Source organism: Phalacrocorax aristotelis, chromosome 2, assembly GCF_949628215.1.
Source record: "Phalacrocorax aristotelis chromosome 2, bGulAri2.1, whole genome shotgun sequence".
Lineage (NCBI taxonomy): Eukaryota > Metazoa > Chordata > Aves > Suliformes > Phalacrocoracidae > Phalacrocorax > Phalacrocorax aristotelis.
In genome coordinates, this window is record NC_134277.1 from 91,743,654 (window position 1) to 91,759,810 (window position 16,157).

At 46.1% G+C, this 16,157-nt stretch overlaps 1 protein-coding gene across 2 annotated transcripts in view; it reads right to left on the reverse strand.

Annotated features, from left to right (window-relative positions):
• Positions 1-956: 956 nt before the first annotated feature.
• The window catches only part of LOC142053156 (aromatic-L-amino-acid decarboxylase-like), a 35,987-nt gene continuing 20,786 nt past the window's right edge, over positions 957-16,157 (reverse strand). For both annotated transcript variants that reach the window (XM_075084345.1, XM_075084344.1), the window contains exons 10-12: positions 14,571-14,669; positions 7,693-7,794; positions 957-4,349 (exon numbers count right to left, since the gene is read on the reverse strand). In XM_075084345.1, the coding sequence (XP_074940446.1) occupies positions 4,134-4,349; positions 7,693-7,794; positions 14,571-14,669 (417 nt within the window). In that variant the 3' untranslated portion in view covers positions 957-4,133. The remainder of the gene's footprint in view (positions 4,350-7,692; positions 7,795-14,570; positions 14,670-16,157) is intronic.

Consider the following 16,157-nt stretch of genomic DNA (forward strand, 5'->3'; position numbering starts at 1 on the left):
AAGCTGACGCTGCCTAACATCCTCAAGGGCAACAGCTGCTGAACAGGCTCTTCATGGCGAAGAGCTCTGCTGAAGGCCTCAGCAGCAGCCGCGGGACTCTGTGGCAGAGGGACGAGATGAAGAGCGTCGTTCCTTACAGGGCAAAAGGCAGCGGCCCAGGTGAACTTACTTGACAAGCCAAATCTGGTCAGGGAGTCCCTAGCTGGGCCCACGTTCCAGTTAGCGCACTGACCTAGATACACATTATCACAGTGTGCTGCAGCTACACCTCGGTATTACCATCGTCACTTCTGTGTGGGTGAACATTTAATTTCCCACGAGAAACATTTCTTACAGTTACCGCCAGGTTTTTGTTATACATCAAGCTTGTTAGACCATTAGTGCAGACAGCATAGTAAACCATCTCCACTACTGTGCAAGCTGTCATCTGAGACCAAACTGGGCTAGCATTTATAGAGTGTAACACTGCTGCCATCAAACTTCCCCCAAGGCGGGCCTGCCTGACTTCCCTTGGGCTGCACAGGGGCAGGGAGCGGAGGAGCCTGCAGCTGCAAGCTCCCCACAGGAGCACAGGCTGCAGCGAGGAGGCAGGGCTAACAAAACGGGCCGCTGCCTCCCCCTCCCTGATCGCGCCTGAGCTGCAAACCAAAGCCCAAGCTGGGCAGCGGGCTCCAGGGGCAGATGCGGCTGCAGGACCGTACAGAACCTTATGGAAGGGTCAGCAACGACCCCGCTTATGGACCGGCGTTATTCAGACTCATGTTGCCATGGACGAAACTTCCCACAGCAGCTCGCGTTTGCAAAGTATTTGTCTGAAGAACACGTTGAGAAGGAGTCGCCGATGGTGCAAAGCAGGGCACTGACGTGACCTGAGCGTGGAGGTGGGACCCCTCACAGCACACCTGGCATGACTAAAATGGGAGAAGCTTGGTTAACAGCAAGACAGACACTAGTCATAGTTTTGTTTCCATTTATTACTGCTGCCAGTTAAGACCTACGTGTCTCTTTAATGGCCTTTGGAAACAGATTTTAAAGCAATTTGACAGCACACAAATTATAATACAAGCGCACTGAACGACTGATTGTTTTTCCATTTAGGTCATAGAGCCTCTACAAATGCTACATAGATATTATTACTGTTATCATCATTATTTAATCTGCCCCCACCACCCTGGGCTTCAGGGTTCTCAAGTTTCATTTCTCATTTGCTCCTGTATTTGAGCGCTTCAAGTTCACGCATGCCTCAAGGTTTAGGCTGCTGTTGTAAGGCACCTGCAGTGCGAGTACCGCTCCTCAAACATGGTAACGTTACAGGAGACAACAACAACAACAACAACAACAGCAACAGCAACAGCAACAACAAAACCAACAACCGTGAGCAGAATCTTACATATAAAGGCAAGAGAAAATTAGAAATTTCATAATTATAATGCAGTCGAGCATAATATATTAGCAAGGCTTTCACAAATACATACCCTTTCAATATTCCCCCCCTCAGTAATAAAATATATTTATCATCTGCCATCATCATTAAGAATGTAGGTATTGTACTAGCACTCAACTAGATTAAAAAGAAATATATATGGTTACCGAAAAGTTACTTTCCTCCCTCCTTCTCTAGCGGCCGCACTGTCTCCCTTGAGATACGGATGTTCTCCTAACGCACAGTTCTGAGATTGTGTAATTACTTTTAGCATCAGACAGCGTCAGTTGGCACAGACTCCATTAGCTTTTGCACACAAGGCACAGTAAATCCAGGGTCACGTAGTAACTATTCATAAATACAGTATTTCTCACTTACAGATAGGTTGCAAAGCTACAGAACAGAAACAGCAGTCACGTTCTTCTTTCAGAAATGTTCTTTTCAAGTATTTTGTTCTTGAGTTGATTACAAAGCCCAGATTCCTTTTCAGATGACCTAACATTAATACTCTACGTAGGAATTAGGAAGGTATGAGAGACCGAATAGTAAGGTGGCCTTCACCAACTACATATTCAAATCCTCCCAGAATGTCAGGAAAACCAGAACTGTGAATTTCAGATTTCTGTTTTGGGCTGGCCTTAGGGAAGTGTCGTTCCAGGGGTCTTGTCGCTGCCGTTCGTTGGAAGATTTACTTAGGTCTCTTCTTTGCAAACAAGAATGAAGTAACTTTTGCTGCTGTATTTCTAATACTTTAAATTAACCCTTATCCTAAATTCTTTGCCAAAAGGAGTTTTGGTGTCTGGATGACGGCCTCTTCTAAAAGTGACACCCACGTGCTGAAAAACGTTTACCTGGCTGTTAGTTTTGGCAGCACCTTCCCACAAGTGTCCAGAGGGACCCCTGTCTGATTCTGGGCTCTTGGGAATGTTTCACCTCCCCTGGGTTGGACGTGCATCCTGCCCGCGTCCCCGTGCTACAGCAGTTCGAGGCTCACGCTGGCGTGCACCATCCACCTCTGCTCTGGTTTCCATGGGGAGGCGTTCCCCAAAATCCTCTGATGTCAGCCTAGTGTTGCCTGACCGTACGCTTTTCTTTTCCAGTACTTCTTAGTTAGATTTTTCATTTCAGTTATAGTCAGATAAGCCCAACGCAACTCCATTTCATTTCAGGGGAATTATCCTGGATTTACTCTATGATAGCTTTGATCAGCACCTGATCTTTTTTTTTTTTCCTGGACAGACCTGGTTATATATTTCACATGGAAAATACTGCTCTGTCTCACCAAGAAGGTGGAATTCCTCTCTGGCTCCTAGATTCTACTGTTTCCATAACATAAAAGCTGCAAAACCGTATTGGTGTGGACCCTATTTGCTGGGGATGAACACAGTTTCCCAAGTCATGAACTAACATAGAAATTTACATAGAAATAACTGTCTGGGATTTCTGCTTTCAGAACGGCAGAAGTACTTACTAAAGTCGGGTATTGTTTCGGACTTTCATTTCAGCTCTTTACCTGCCTTGGACAAGGTGACACATCAACGGTTTGTGTCAAGGACACGTCATTTGACTTTCTCTGAAGGCCAATTGTTTTCCAATACTTCCATGTTCCGTGCGTCACTGTTAATGGAAGAGAACCGCCGAGGGGGGCACCGCAGCCTATTTTGGGGGCTGGTGCTCTTAACTTCTATTTGCATTGTAATTTGCCAGCTTGTTTGCTAGCTAATTTGAGAAGCAGAGAGTAACGTTTTTGCCATCCCATTTCTTAGCGCATTTGTCAAAGATTTATTACACAACGCAGTAAGCAGAACGGCAACCATAAAAAGAAATCACAACTCTATTTCACAGAACGTAGCTTACAGATTCTTTTCAAGTAATCGCTGCTTAGAGTAACATGGTTGAAAATATAGAACGCCAGGTAGCACAGGGCTTTTGACAAAACTCTTGGGAAGGAGCTTTTAAGAGGCCTCATTATGAATGATCAGAGTGAAAACCGAGAGCCAGCGCAACCTATTTGCCGAGGTTTGACAAAATGGCTGTTTGAAAAGCAAACCCTTTGGAAGAAAGTAGAGAGCCGGCCGTAGGGAGGGTTTGCGTTCACTCAGTGCTCCCTCCCCCCGGTGTGGCTGTGTAGTGAAGGAAGCCTTGAAGTCCCAAACTCATTTACAAAATTACTGCAGCAAGCGTGTCATGACACGATAGTGCCCCACACCATGACGCCACCACTTGTGCGTGCCTGTTTAGACAGGACGTGGACAGTGTCATGACCAGGTTACTGAACTTCCCCCAGCTTGGACTCTTTCTGAAGGCACAGTAATGCTAAATTGCTTGGTTGTAACACCTCAGTGTTTCATCTGTGAAGAAAGGAGTGGGTGCGCTAGAGGTTAATGGGGGCGACGGAGGGAGCACTAACCCTTCCACTTCCGTTGCCTGGTTCGGTACGTGCTCTTGATTACAGACTGGTAAGAAACGACGGCTCGAGCCGCCACGGCTGCGTGCCATGGCAAGAGGAAGCTACGATACAGAGAAGGAATGACTAAGGTTACAACACAACTTGCCGGCAAGGGTTTTGCTGCTGCAGATGGGCTATATAACAACAGGTTTTGCACTCTTTTCCTTCATAACTTCACTTTCCCGCCTGCCCCTGAAATAAAACTTGGCAACACAGAGAAAGCCATTTAATTACCTCCTCCCCACTGCTGCTTCACTGCGGTTACTGCTGGTGGTAGTTTTGCTGCCATGTTTTCAGAAGTTCGGTTGCCAGCTGTGAGATGTGCTGCCAGGCAAACCTGATGTGGGTGGATTCCACTGTGCGGGCACAAATAGCAAAACGTAGCACAAACTTCTCTCGCAGGTGGCACGGGACCAGATGGATCTTCTTGGCCTCATTTATGCTTTTAAGAAGAGCCTTGTTCAGTTCATTTGAGCCCTGAAATCGTTGTAAATCAACAGATATGGTGATGGATTTCAAAAGCCAGTTTGGAACATGTGAATCCCACCGAGCAGCCGAGCCCAAGTGCCACCAGTAACACGCAGCCGCTTTCTCCCCTCTCGGTCCTTCGCCGTCAAAGGATTACAAAAATGACGGCACAAGAGACAGTTTTTCAGCCACAACGGGATTCATGGATTACCTGGGTTTTAGAGGCTGGGGTTTAGAACTGTGTTCACACTGGGCGTTTGTGAGAGCTGACTACTTTTTTGTGCCCTAAGGTCGTGAGCGATGTAGCTTCAAGTAAAAGCATTCAGCCCCGTGCTGATCTTGAGCGCTATAATTTTATTCTTTGGGGAACTACCTTAGCTATCGCACAGCCTTTACTCTTCTGCTACGCTGCTGGTAACCCAGAATTGCAAGAGATGCTAGGAGCTTCTGCGCTTTTACCGCAGTGTTCCCTTACTGAACGCTGGCTGCGGTAAAAGAGCCACAAATGGACAAACCCGTCCATTCGGCAGCGGTTTTGTTACTGTAGTGGCATCGGCCTTCTTGATGACATCCAGATCAGCACACACGTTCTCTCAAATCTGCCCAGGTGTGACTTGCCTGCTTTGCCTTTTCCATATGAAACCAAGGCATGACGGAGAGACAGTTTCCCGTTGGCACTGAGGAGAATTGTATTATTCTCCTGGTTTTGGATCCTAGTGGGGTTAGAGCTGAACCCAAGGCAAAACCTAGTTTGACTGAGGCCAAGTTGCCAGGGAATTTGCATGAGTGCCTGAAATTCATGGCTTAGCCTTAGCCTTGTAGGAGATACTCGGGCAACTTGGGCCAGTCACTGGTGACGACGGTGCCCTGCTTTCTTATCAGAGGTGATCCATCATTAAAATGAGGATCCTTGCCTTTAATATGAAATGCATAGCTAACTAACTCTTAGGCAACACAAGCAGTTATACGATGGTAAGTTAATGCCTTGGCAGGAGTGACGGGGGGGAGGAGAAAGATTTCTGTATCTTTCTTCTGTTCTGCTCTCACAGTTGCCCCGAGGGGCTGCTGTGACACGCGGGTGTCACGTCAAATTGAAGTTAGGAGTGCCTAATGCTCTCCCAGAGCTTAGAGGAGGCAGCGGCCAGCTCTGATTGAGTCTGTCGGCTTCAGTAAGACCATGTTCTCACCTCCTTGGAGAAATGACTAGCTTGACCGGTATTGAATTGCAGACATGACAAGGAGGCCAAAAACTAACCCTTTGGCAGGACACGTTTGATGAAATAGTTGCAACCTGAAAGTCATCGATTATTACTCCATCTGCTCAACAACGTGACAGGCCAAAAATTAAAAGTTGCAGCTAAGCACAAAAATAAAACCGTATTTCTCCAGAACAAAGGAAGGAGAACTATTTCATACTTCTACAGCTGTGCAGCATTGCAGTTCAAGTCCCCTGTCCCTTCGTCCTACTGTAACTGCAGAGAAGTTGCAAGTATCCGAAGAGGCACTTCAATACCAGTTACAGAAGTCACAGGAGGACTTTTGAAAGAGTGACGTAGAAAGCAAATAAAGCTGCAGAAGTGCCTATAAAACGCTCTCTCTTCATTTAGAAGCTTCATTTAAAAGCTTTGCTTTCTTTTCTTGGGCAGGGAAGGCAAGCGATGCAAACGCTGCCGTTTCAACATTGGTTTTCAGCAGAATCACGCCTTTATCCAACAGCTTGCCCAAAAGTTTCTCAGCTGGGTGTCCAATAATTCCATGCTACTGTAAAACTGTCTTTCCCTGTACATCTAATTTCTTCCTCTGCATCATCGCGGGCAGGAGAACAGATGTAGGTGAACCACTGGTCTGATCAAAAGTGACAGCTCCTGTGTTGCTACGCTCTATTTCACCGGGACTGTTCCTTTACAGTAGAAGTAGAGCCCCGACTAACAGCTGTCTCTGCAAAACTGGTGTTTGCTTGTTCCATATGAGAGAGCAGACTACAACCAGCATCTTGTTATCGAGCAATAAAAGCCACAGAACCTATTCCTCAACAGCTTTCAGAAGTTGTTGTTAGGAAAGCAATTAGAGTCACGTTTCCACTTACTGGAACATCTCCATCCATATTCTGTATCTGTCTGATCCCCTAGCGACAGATGTCTTTTTTTTATTATTTTATTTTAAACAACATAAATTCAGACAAAACCCTTTTGCTCTTCCAGGTGAATTCCCCATCACCTTGTTGTTAAAGATTCGTTAGCTCCCTCAGCCAGTTGCATCAAACGCAGGTAACTGGGGCAACCAACTGGCTGCAAAAAGAGTTTGTGAAAAGTAGCAGTACCACGCCTACCCAGAAGGAGACAAGATGTGCTTGTGAGGCTTCAGAAAGCCTACAATCTCATTTAGGTGTCCTGTGGACTGGAAGACACCAGTGCTGTGGTTATTATTACTATTGCTCGGTGTTCAGATTCAGGGTCACAAGCCAGCCCTTTACAGAGGCTGCCGTTGCAAGCTCCCCTATTAAATGAGTTCTTTACCTGAAAGAAGACACCGATCTCCCGCCTTTAATGTCTGATTAAACAAGTTGAACCCTCCCAGCTACTGCAGCTCTTACGCTCTGAGCGCAGCGTGAGTTTTCTAGTTCCCGTCAGGCAAGGCCTCTGTGTCAGGGAGCTCGGCGCTTACAGCGATTTTGGGGACTGAAAGGCCAAGAGGGGCAAAAGGGTCAAGTTCAGCAAAAAAAGAGCAGACCAGGGCCAAGGGCGGTTGGGAAGCTGGCCTCCTATGCAACCTCTTCTTAGTCATATCTTGCTCTAATTTGCCCAGTTGGACTGTTGGATTTTATGAAGGCAAAGGTAGTCTTTAAAGAAAACAACAAAAGGGTGTTTACTGCTCTCATCTTCATCCATTATAGTCATTTCACATACACGTGCGCGCGCGCACACACACACACGCAGAGGTATATTAAGTGCACACACGTATAAAAGTGACTTGGAAAGAAATGTCTAATACACACACATACACTCACATGTCATGCACCAACGTCTAGGGAAATGGATTAAAACCATCATCTTCATCAAAGGCCATCAAGCACAGAACACAACAGTCATTTTGTATGACTGTGTAGCCATTTGTTTGCCTTGACTATGTCTTCCCATACCCTAATATGCTTGAATTTCTCTTCAGCATTTGATTAATTTTTTAACAAAATTGTCCTAAGCTTCTTTCTTTAATCTGCTTTGATCTACAGGAACTCCCTTTACCTTCCTGAAAAAAAAATAAAGTGTATTAGCTACAAAGACTACATTCAATTGCGTGTTATTGTATTGCTATAAAACATGACAGGAGAAACAGGAGGTCTTAGCTGCCTTACCTTCAGCCGAAAGCAGACTAGTCCCAAGACAACCTCAGCGCAGATCTCAAACGTTTCATCCTGAAGGACTAAGTGTTCAAACTGATGCGACAGCCTGACGTGCTGAGGAGAGAAAGACAGTCCCTACACTGTATAAATTTGATTCGTCAGGAGAAAAGATGAGCTAAACTGTTTGCACCCCTACATGCTTTTCTCTGTTCCCTCTTCTGAGATGTGGTAACATTCACATATCGCCATCTGCTTATGTGAACTTACATTACATCTCGTTTCTGGCTTCCAGAGACCGTACCCGGCCGTTACTGTATTCGTAGCTCAGCCTGTCTTAGGCGGTGCTAGCCTGTTTCTTAATGAAACCTTTTGGCGCGGTTAACTGTCCTGATAACCTGTTAAGAGTAAATAGTTGTAGCAGCACTTCTTTTGGTTTTCTGCCACTGTCAGTTTTGGCTGGGAATGGCTAAAGGGTCCCAAAGTGATGGTGGGGAAAGGGGGAGATGCACAGACACACACAGAGAAAATGGTGACAGTTCCCATGCAAAACAAGCTGGAAAGATACGCTTTTGGAATAGTTCACTTAGCATGAGACTCGCTGTGAAAAAGGGGAGAACTTGCTCCCTCTCCTGACCCGGGTGCTCAGGGTCAGCTGAAAAGAAAGGCGATGGCAGTATAATCAAGCAAATGGAGAGCACATCTCAGCCAAGCCGTTTAGAAGCTACTGGGGAAAAAAAAGTGACACTGGACACCAAGCCGGAGCAATTCTTTTGAGGCATAGGAAACCTGTGCGCTTCCAAAGTCAAACAAGTGGGGAAAACACCGGCAGGCGTATTAACAACCAGCTGGGAGGTCTTCACGTCGGTCAGTGACGCTTGCGTACTCATATTCCCAAGGAGAAAATGAATTCAAAAGCCCTTGGAAGAAAAGAACCTGTGTCCTCATCGGGTCCCGCAGTACCTTGTCCAGCCCCCCCTCACCGGCTGTCATCACTTTTGGGCTCACGTACCTAAAAAAAAAGGAGTAAGGCAGCAGCAACCAGCTATTAGAACTGCAGTTTGCCTTCGTGCGACAGCCGCTGCACCAAAACTTATCAGCAACATCTAAAATGACGCTTAAAAGTTCCTTCTATTTTATGTGTTTATGATTGCGAGTCATTTTGTAAAAATAAACAACTAACTCCATGTCTTTTCCTTCCTTTGCCCCTTGCTTTTTTTCAAGTTGAGGGGCAGATATCAAACAAAACTGAGGCACCTCACTTTGGGCCAGGGTTAGACGTGGAAGGTTTCATCTCACAGGGACTTTTGCCAAAAGGGCAAGAACGAGGCAAAACAGAAATTGCAGAAAAGAAGAAAAGGAAACGCATTTTGCAATCTTAATCATAGCTTTGTGATGTTTGTGTATCTCTTAAAATAGAAAACCATCGTTTGTTTGCACTGAATCAAAACATGGATTGAAAACCGTCATATTGGGCATACTGGCACCCTCGGCAACCAGCCAGCCTTACCGTTGCTCCCACCTCCTCTCTGCTGCCTGTTACCTCCATTTCTCATCTCCCGCTAAAATGGGACTGAAAGCTCTTTGAGTCGGGAGTCAGATCAATAAAACGCCCAATCCTTTCCAAGGCATTCAGATGTTCTGCTCGTATAGAGGGCAGGAGCTTACAGCTGTCAAAATTGACCAGAAGAAGCGTATGTGTACGTACAGATACCTGTAGACATAAGTGCATGGGAACGTGTTGGAATGAGCTTTTAGTGTCTCCCCCTATCCTCAGGTTGTACAGCCTCAAGCGAGCTGACGTCTTTTACACAGCTCTGCAAAATTTCTCGCTGCGTATACCAGGTCTTGGAAATCAAAGCCATAAACCCCACCATGTTCAATGAGATGAGAATTTCACAGCTGTTCAGCTGAATGTAATCACCAAGTGAATTTAATCAAAATTTACCTGGGTGAGAACTGAATAAAACCAAAATTTAAGATTTGGCTTACTGCGGGAAGTTTGAACAAGACAACTGCGGGGCCACGCTCTACCTTTTGGAGCAGGTATGTATGTCCGCTTTTTGCACCAGAGAAGTTTTCAGGAATTTGAAAGAAAGAAAAGCAAGGGGAAAGAGAGACTATTGAGCAAGTCCTAACAAGTAGCAATAGTTTGTGAAGCCACCGGGGGGCACCAAGTGTTTTAGATTATAGAGAACTGGCAAGGAGAGGAGGTGGAGGCTTCACTGACGTTTCACCTGTCAGAGCTTTGCTCACACAGTTAGCCCAGGCCCTGCGCCCTGGAACCACGAGCTGTCATCCTGAAGTGGTTTTACAAAGACGGCTGCGACCAAACGTAATTCAACCCAATGAAGTTCAACATTACTAAGCCTGGAAGTCCAAGCTCTGTAAGACCGACGGGCTTTTAGGTATCACACCTGCCTCTCAGGGCGCCCAAGAGCTGTGCCCGCGCTCTGGATGTGGGCACGGCAGTGACTCACGGGGGGACACGTGCGGCCTTAGTGCTTCACCTTGTCAAGACGGGCAGGTAGACTGTGAAAATCAAATCCTGTTTGGAGAAGCACAGGCACTGAAACTAGGGATAGGAAAGGAGGGGAGGTAAAAACTGACAGGCTGTTCTCGGGTTTCTGCTGACCGTGTACGTACCAAGCCTGACCCTCCAAATGCTTTTGATTTTGACATTCGTGCCACGCTGTGTCCCTAGCGTCATTAACTTTAGGTTGATGTTCAGCTATTATTTAACCTTTGAAAATTATTTTCTTTAACGCTGTTATATAATTTAACAGAAAAAGGGGACACACACAAACCATCCCACGTACTGTTTCTAGCAACGCCGTTGGGACAATCCCTTCATCGCGTGGCTTCCCAAAGTGGAACCACATGGACTGCGTCAGTGGCTGGGGAAGTCTTGGTGCGTGTGAACGGAATGCCAGTCCTTCTCTGCACAGTGAAATTTAGCAGGCTGAAGAAAAGCAGCTTGTAAGGGATTTTTGTGCATCACTATCGACCTCAGGTAAGTAACCATTTCTCTTCTGCAGTGAGAAGGGAAAAAAGGAAGGGATCTGATTCATTTGGCTATTCAGGATTAAGGGAAATGTCTGACATCATCACTAATGGGAGCAGTAAACTTGTGAGGCCTTAAGATGTGGTCCCTGTTTAAAAAAATTTGTGTTTGTGTATGCATATGTGTGAATATAGGTATAAATAAATATAAATAAGAAAGATAAATGCTCCCGCATTCAGGTGTTTTAACTGAAATTTGATTTTTGGGCGAAGCTTGCAAGAACTAAAACAGGTTTTGATTGAAGGGGTCTTCTCTGAAGCACCAGAGCACATTAATGGCTATAAGTAAATAAGCATAGCTGCCTAGCCTTGATCACTTCATACTTCTCCTATAGATTTCGCCTCTCTGCCTGCCTTAGCTCGCATCCCACTACCCTGTGAAGGAAAATGCCATCCAAAGAGTCTTCTCAACAGCCCTGGGACTGTGCCACTCCCCAGCTGAAATGCCGTCACTGGCATTGCTGTTCCACACAGTTCCTGTTTCTTGGTCTCTGCTGTTAGTTTTTAATGGAATTCCTTACCCTGGGCAAAGAAAGGCATATGCGGTGCACTGATTTCTTCTGGTTCTGTGAGGATTCATCTAAGTGCAAATACTCGCGGGGATCACATACAAAAACATGAACTGCTAAATTTCTCGAATTGTTTCTGAGCTCTTTGAGAGCAGGAGCTCTTTGAGAACCGACAAAAGAGTAATATATGGTCAAGCGGTTGGCAAATTGTCCTTTTACAAATGGGTCATTTGGGTTTTGCATGTATACTGTCTCCGAGAGTTTGGACTCAGTCCAGAAGATGGTTAATGTTGCTGGTTTGCCCTCTTTGTACATCTCCTCTGCGGCTTTAGGACTTACCTCCAAAATTTGTATTTTTCTCTCTTGAAAATCTCAAGGCACTTCACCTGGCTGTGCAAAAGAAGCCTAACGAGAAGTCTAGAAACACTGGATAAATCTTCTTACAATTTTCTATGACTTGGGAGCTGAAGTGTCTGGGTTTTTTTTCTAGTTGATGACAGCATCTGTACTGGGATTTGCATGAACTCAGGAAGGAATTGAAACCCTGCGTCCCCAATCTTGCAGTGAGGCCCAGCCCTGCACGCGAACAGGCGTGCCTTAGCTGCTATTGTATAGCGTGAACAGGAATGACATGCCCTACACACAGGTACGTCGGCGTATGAAAAGTACGTGGTGTACGACTGCACGCTACATCCCAAATGCAGGCATCCCCTTCGCCAGGTTCCAGCCCAAGGAGCTCTTTCAAACCTCTGCTCTTCTGCCTGGCTCTGTGTGCCTGGCCCTTTCCTTCCCTGGGGCAACTCCTTATAGCACACGAGAGGGTGGGGGGGCACGGGGAGAGAGAGAGAGAGACCTTCTTCCCGCTTCCCCAGCTCCAGCCACTCTGCTCTCCACCTGAAGGCTCTGTGTGCCTGCCTCTGCCGCTGTTCCCAGGTCCCTTCTCGTTCTACCTGTGTCCACTCTACGACCCACTGTAATAAAGGCAGCTTCAGAAATAACTCTGGCAACTCCAGGGCTTCACCTAAAACACAGCTACCAGTCCCAAGTACACAAGGTACAGTGCCCGCTCTTCTCTTCAAGGGCTGCCTTTGCCAGCACTGGGAACATAAAAGCTGTTATCTGCAAGATGCTACAACACAGTTAAAAGGAAGCAACTGTTCACAGACTCACAGAATCACAGAATCATAGGTTGGAAGGGACCTCAGGGATCATCTAGTCCAACCTTTCTAGGAAGAGCAGAGTCTAATGAAGATGGCCCAGCACCCTGTCCAGACTTTTCAAGGCCAAGCCCTGGGACAAGCGATTAGCTAAAGTGAAGTTAACACGTGAAGTTAAGTTCCAAATTACTTTTTGTGCTGAAACCTCTCTGTAGGTCTGGAAATACAAACCAGTGTCAGGCTGGTTTGCTACTTCATTGCTACACTAGCAAAAGCAAAGTCATTGCAATAGATCTGGAACCAAGAATAATTCCTGAGAAGAGAGGAAAATGGGGAAGAGATGAAACACATTTGAAAATGCGGTTTTGCAGCTGCTGATACAAGCTGACCAACGTCTGCAAACTCGCAAGAGGTATCTTCAACTACTGCTAGAGGAGGGAGCAAACAAAATGCAGTTATTTCTTGAAATGTAAGTTCGACAGAGAAGTGCTGGAGATAGAATTGCCTTCTTTTCATAGCTGCTTTGGAACCCACTGAATTTCATCATCACTTGTCTCGTGTTGGCGGGGTGGGGTGGGGTGGGCCGGGGTGGGGGTGAGGAGAAACTAACTTAGTGGTTCCCATCTGACAGATGTATACAGTGACCCAAATTCTGCACTCAAAGTTGCAAACGTGAGGTTGTAACTTATTTTTCTCTGCACACCAGGCAACATTTTAGTCCTTAATGGAATATGAAACATGCACACTCAGTTCAAGAAGCCCTGCGAAATCTAGCTGTCTGCACCGCCTTTACGAACAAGGGAACATATTAGAGTTGTACTTTGGAGTCGGTATCTTGAAGGAAAGAGTGATTTGCTTAGCCTTCCTGAACTGTGTGATCACAGAAAGCATAAAAAGGAAAGGTCTTCAGCTATGACTGTAGGAAGACGAGCGCTTTTTGGCTGGACGGTCAGGGAGATGCCTGGGAGTCAGGGAAAGCGGGAACTTGTTGAATGTAAATACTGACCCATGGAAATCAGCCTGATAAAAGGCCATGTAATTAATATGGGGTTTCCATCAGGAGGGCATGATTCAGGTTGCCGCAAGGATGACAGAGCATCAGGATCGCCACTCTTGTCAAAAGTTTACTTCTGAAAGCCTCAATAAGGATAAAAACACAATTCAGGTATCTGTATAGTGAGTTGAAACTTACAGAGCGATAAAAATGAGAAGCAAAGAGGGTACCCTCCATCCCAGAACCTTTTCACGTCGGAAGAGACTTATTCACGCGGCGGTTTTACAACAGTGGAAAAAGCCTTTCTTAGGAAGTGATCTGTTTAGCACCACAACAGGAAGGAATGTGTGCCTGCCGAGGGTTTGGTATACTAGCCCATGCTCCTAGCTAATGGATATTCTTGTAAATATTTAGAGCCAAGTCATGGATCTCCCCTCACTAGAAGTTTCCCTAAACTTCATAAAGATGAAAGGTGTGCTTGAGTTTGACTGTACTGCTGCAGAGGAGGTATGTATGTAATTCAGAGTGGTGCCAGGTGTGGTTTTTAGAGATAAAAACCCCTCTTCTTTTTACACCAAGGGTAGACTTAGTACTTATTCATAACAATGTCAACAAACTGTAAATTGTACATGTCCTTTTTTTGAAAAAAAAAAAAAAAAAAAAGAAAAAAGGTGGATTTTAAACAGAAAACAAAGAAACCACAGAGGTAGACATGCCCAGTAGGTAACTGTATCATAAATGCAGCCCAGTGACCTTAATCATAATCTAAACATGCTATCAATGCATGCACATTAATAAAAAAAAACCATTCATGAATAAGCATGTCTTTGCCCAATAAAACCTCCCACCAATAAACCAGTAAGCCCCCAGTAAAAGGGCTCTGGCTTGGCTTAATTTCAGAGGGAACTATGGTCCCACACTGCAGAAATTCCAAACTCCTGGACTCGTCTTCCCTGAAGATTAACACAAAGCAGATGACAGTTTTGATCCTGCCGTGATCTGAAATTGTGATACGATGTGAGGCAAACAAGCAGCACCCCTACTGAGGCCAACTATCCAAAACGTGTTGTCTGTGCTGTCTGTTGTGTGCAGAATCACGGAGGGGTAGCAAGCTCATCGCCCCCCTTGCCCTCCCACCACAGGTTCCCCAAGAAAGCAAATTCCAGTCACCTTGCGGATGTGCTCCTGCAGTCCCGTGACCCCGTACATCCTCAGCACGAACCAGAGCTTCAGGGAGCGGAACCTCCTTCCCAGGGGGATTTGCCAGTGCTGCAGGCCAGGGAGAAGGCCCATGTTAGAAGTCACCGTTGCAGTGGTACTGCAGATATTGTACATTCTGCAATGATGTGGTTCAGTCTGCAATGAGTGTGTTCAACCCAGCCAGCGTGGGTTCATGAAAGGCAGGTCCTGCCTGACGAGCCTGATCTCCTTCTACGACCAGGTGACCTGCCTAGTGGATGAGGGAAAGGCTGTGGTTGTTGTCTATCTGGACTCCAGCAAAGCCTTTGTACTGTCTCCCACAGCATCCTCGTAGAAAAGCTGGTGGCTCCTGGCTTGGACAAGTGTGCTCTTTGCCTGGTAAAAAACTGGCTGGATGGGTGAGCCCAGAGCGTGGTGGTGAATGGAGCTAAATTTAGTTAGTGGCCAGTCACGAGCAGCGTTCTCCAGGGCTCAGTGCTGGGGCAAGTCTTGTTTGAACCCTTTACCAATGATCTGGATGAGGGGACTGAGTGTGCCCTCAGTACGTCTGCAGATGACACCAAGCTGGGTGGGAGTGTTGATCTGCCTGAGGGTAGGAAGGCTCTGCAGAGGGTTCTGGACAGGCTGGATTGATGGACCAAGGCCAACAGTATGAGGTTTAACAAGGCCAAGTGCCGAGTCCTACGCTTGGGTGACAACAACCCCATGCAACTAGTCTTATGACTAGTGGCTGAGGGAACTGGGATTGTTTTATTCTGGAGAAGAGGAGGCTGAGGGGAGACCTTGTCGTTCTCTACAACTACCTGAAAGGAGGCTGTAGCGAGGCGGGGGCTGGTCTCTTTTCCCAAGTAGCAAGGGACAGGAAGAGAGGAAATGGCCTCAAGCTGTGTCAGGGGAGGTTTAGACTGGAGATTAGGAAAACTGTTTTACTGAAGGAGTGGTCAGGCACTGGAACAGGCTGCCCAGAGAGGTGGTGGAGTCACCATCCCAGGAGGTATTCAAGAAACGTGTAGATGTGGCACTTTGGGGCATGGCTTAGGATTCTTGGGCGTGTTGGGTTGACAGTTGGACTTGATGATCCTAGAGGTCTTTCCATCCTTAATGATTCTATCATTCTATGATCTTGAAGCATACACATTGCCCCATCCTACAGGCTGTTGCTAGAGGTGGGTCTAATGGTAACAGAAATGTCTACTTGCAGTTAATGCCCTGGTGTGATTGTTTAATACTCAACATTTTCAAATGAAAATTGGAAAAGGAGATCGGCGTCAGAATGGAAGGGTCACAAGGCAAATCAAATATTCTTTGTGCTTCCTGAATTCTCCCTGAAGGCTTTGGAACAATAAGTATCTTAGAAGCTGACGTACACTGGGTTGCTTACAGTTGTGGGGCTAGCATCTACAATGACAGGCCCGTCATCCATTTCAAAACTACAGTGTTTCTATTGGTTCCAGGTTAAAACACAAGTGCATTTCAGAAAATATGTTATTCACTCTGTGAAGGAAAAAGATCTTTAGGACGATCCTTTCTACTGCTTAAACCTTGAGTTATTACACA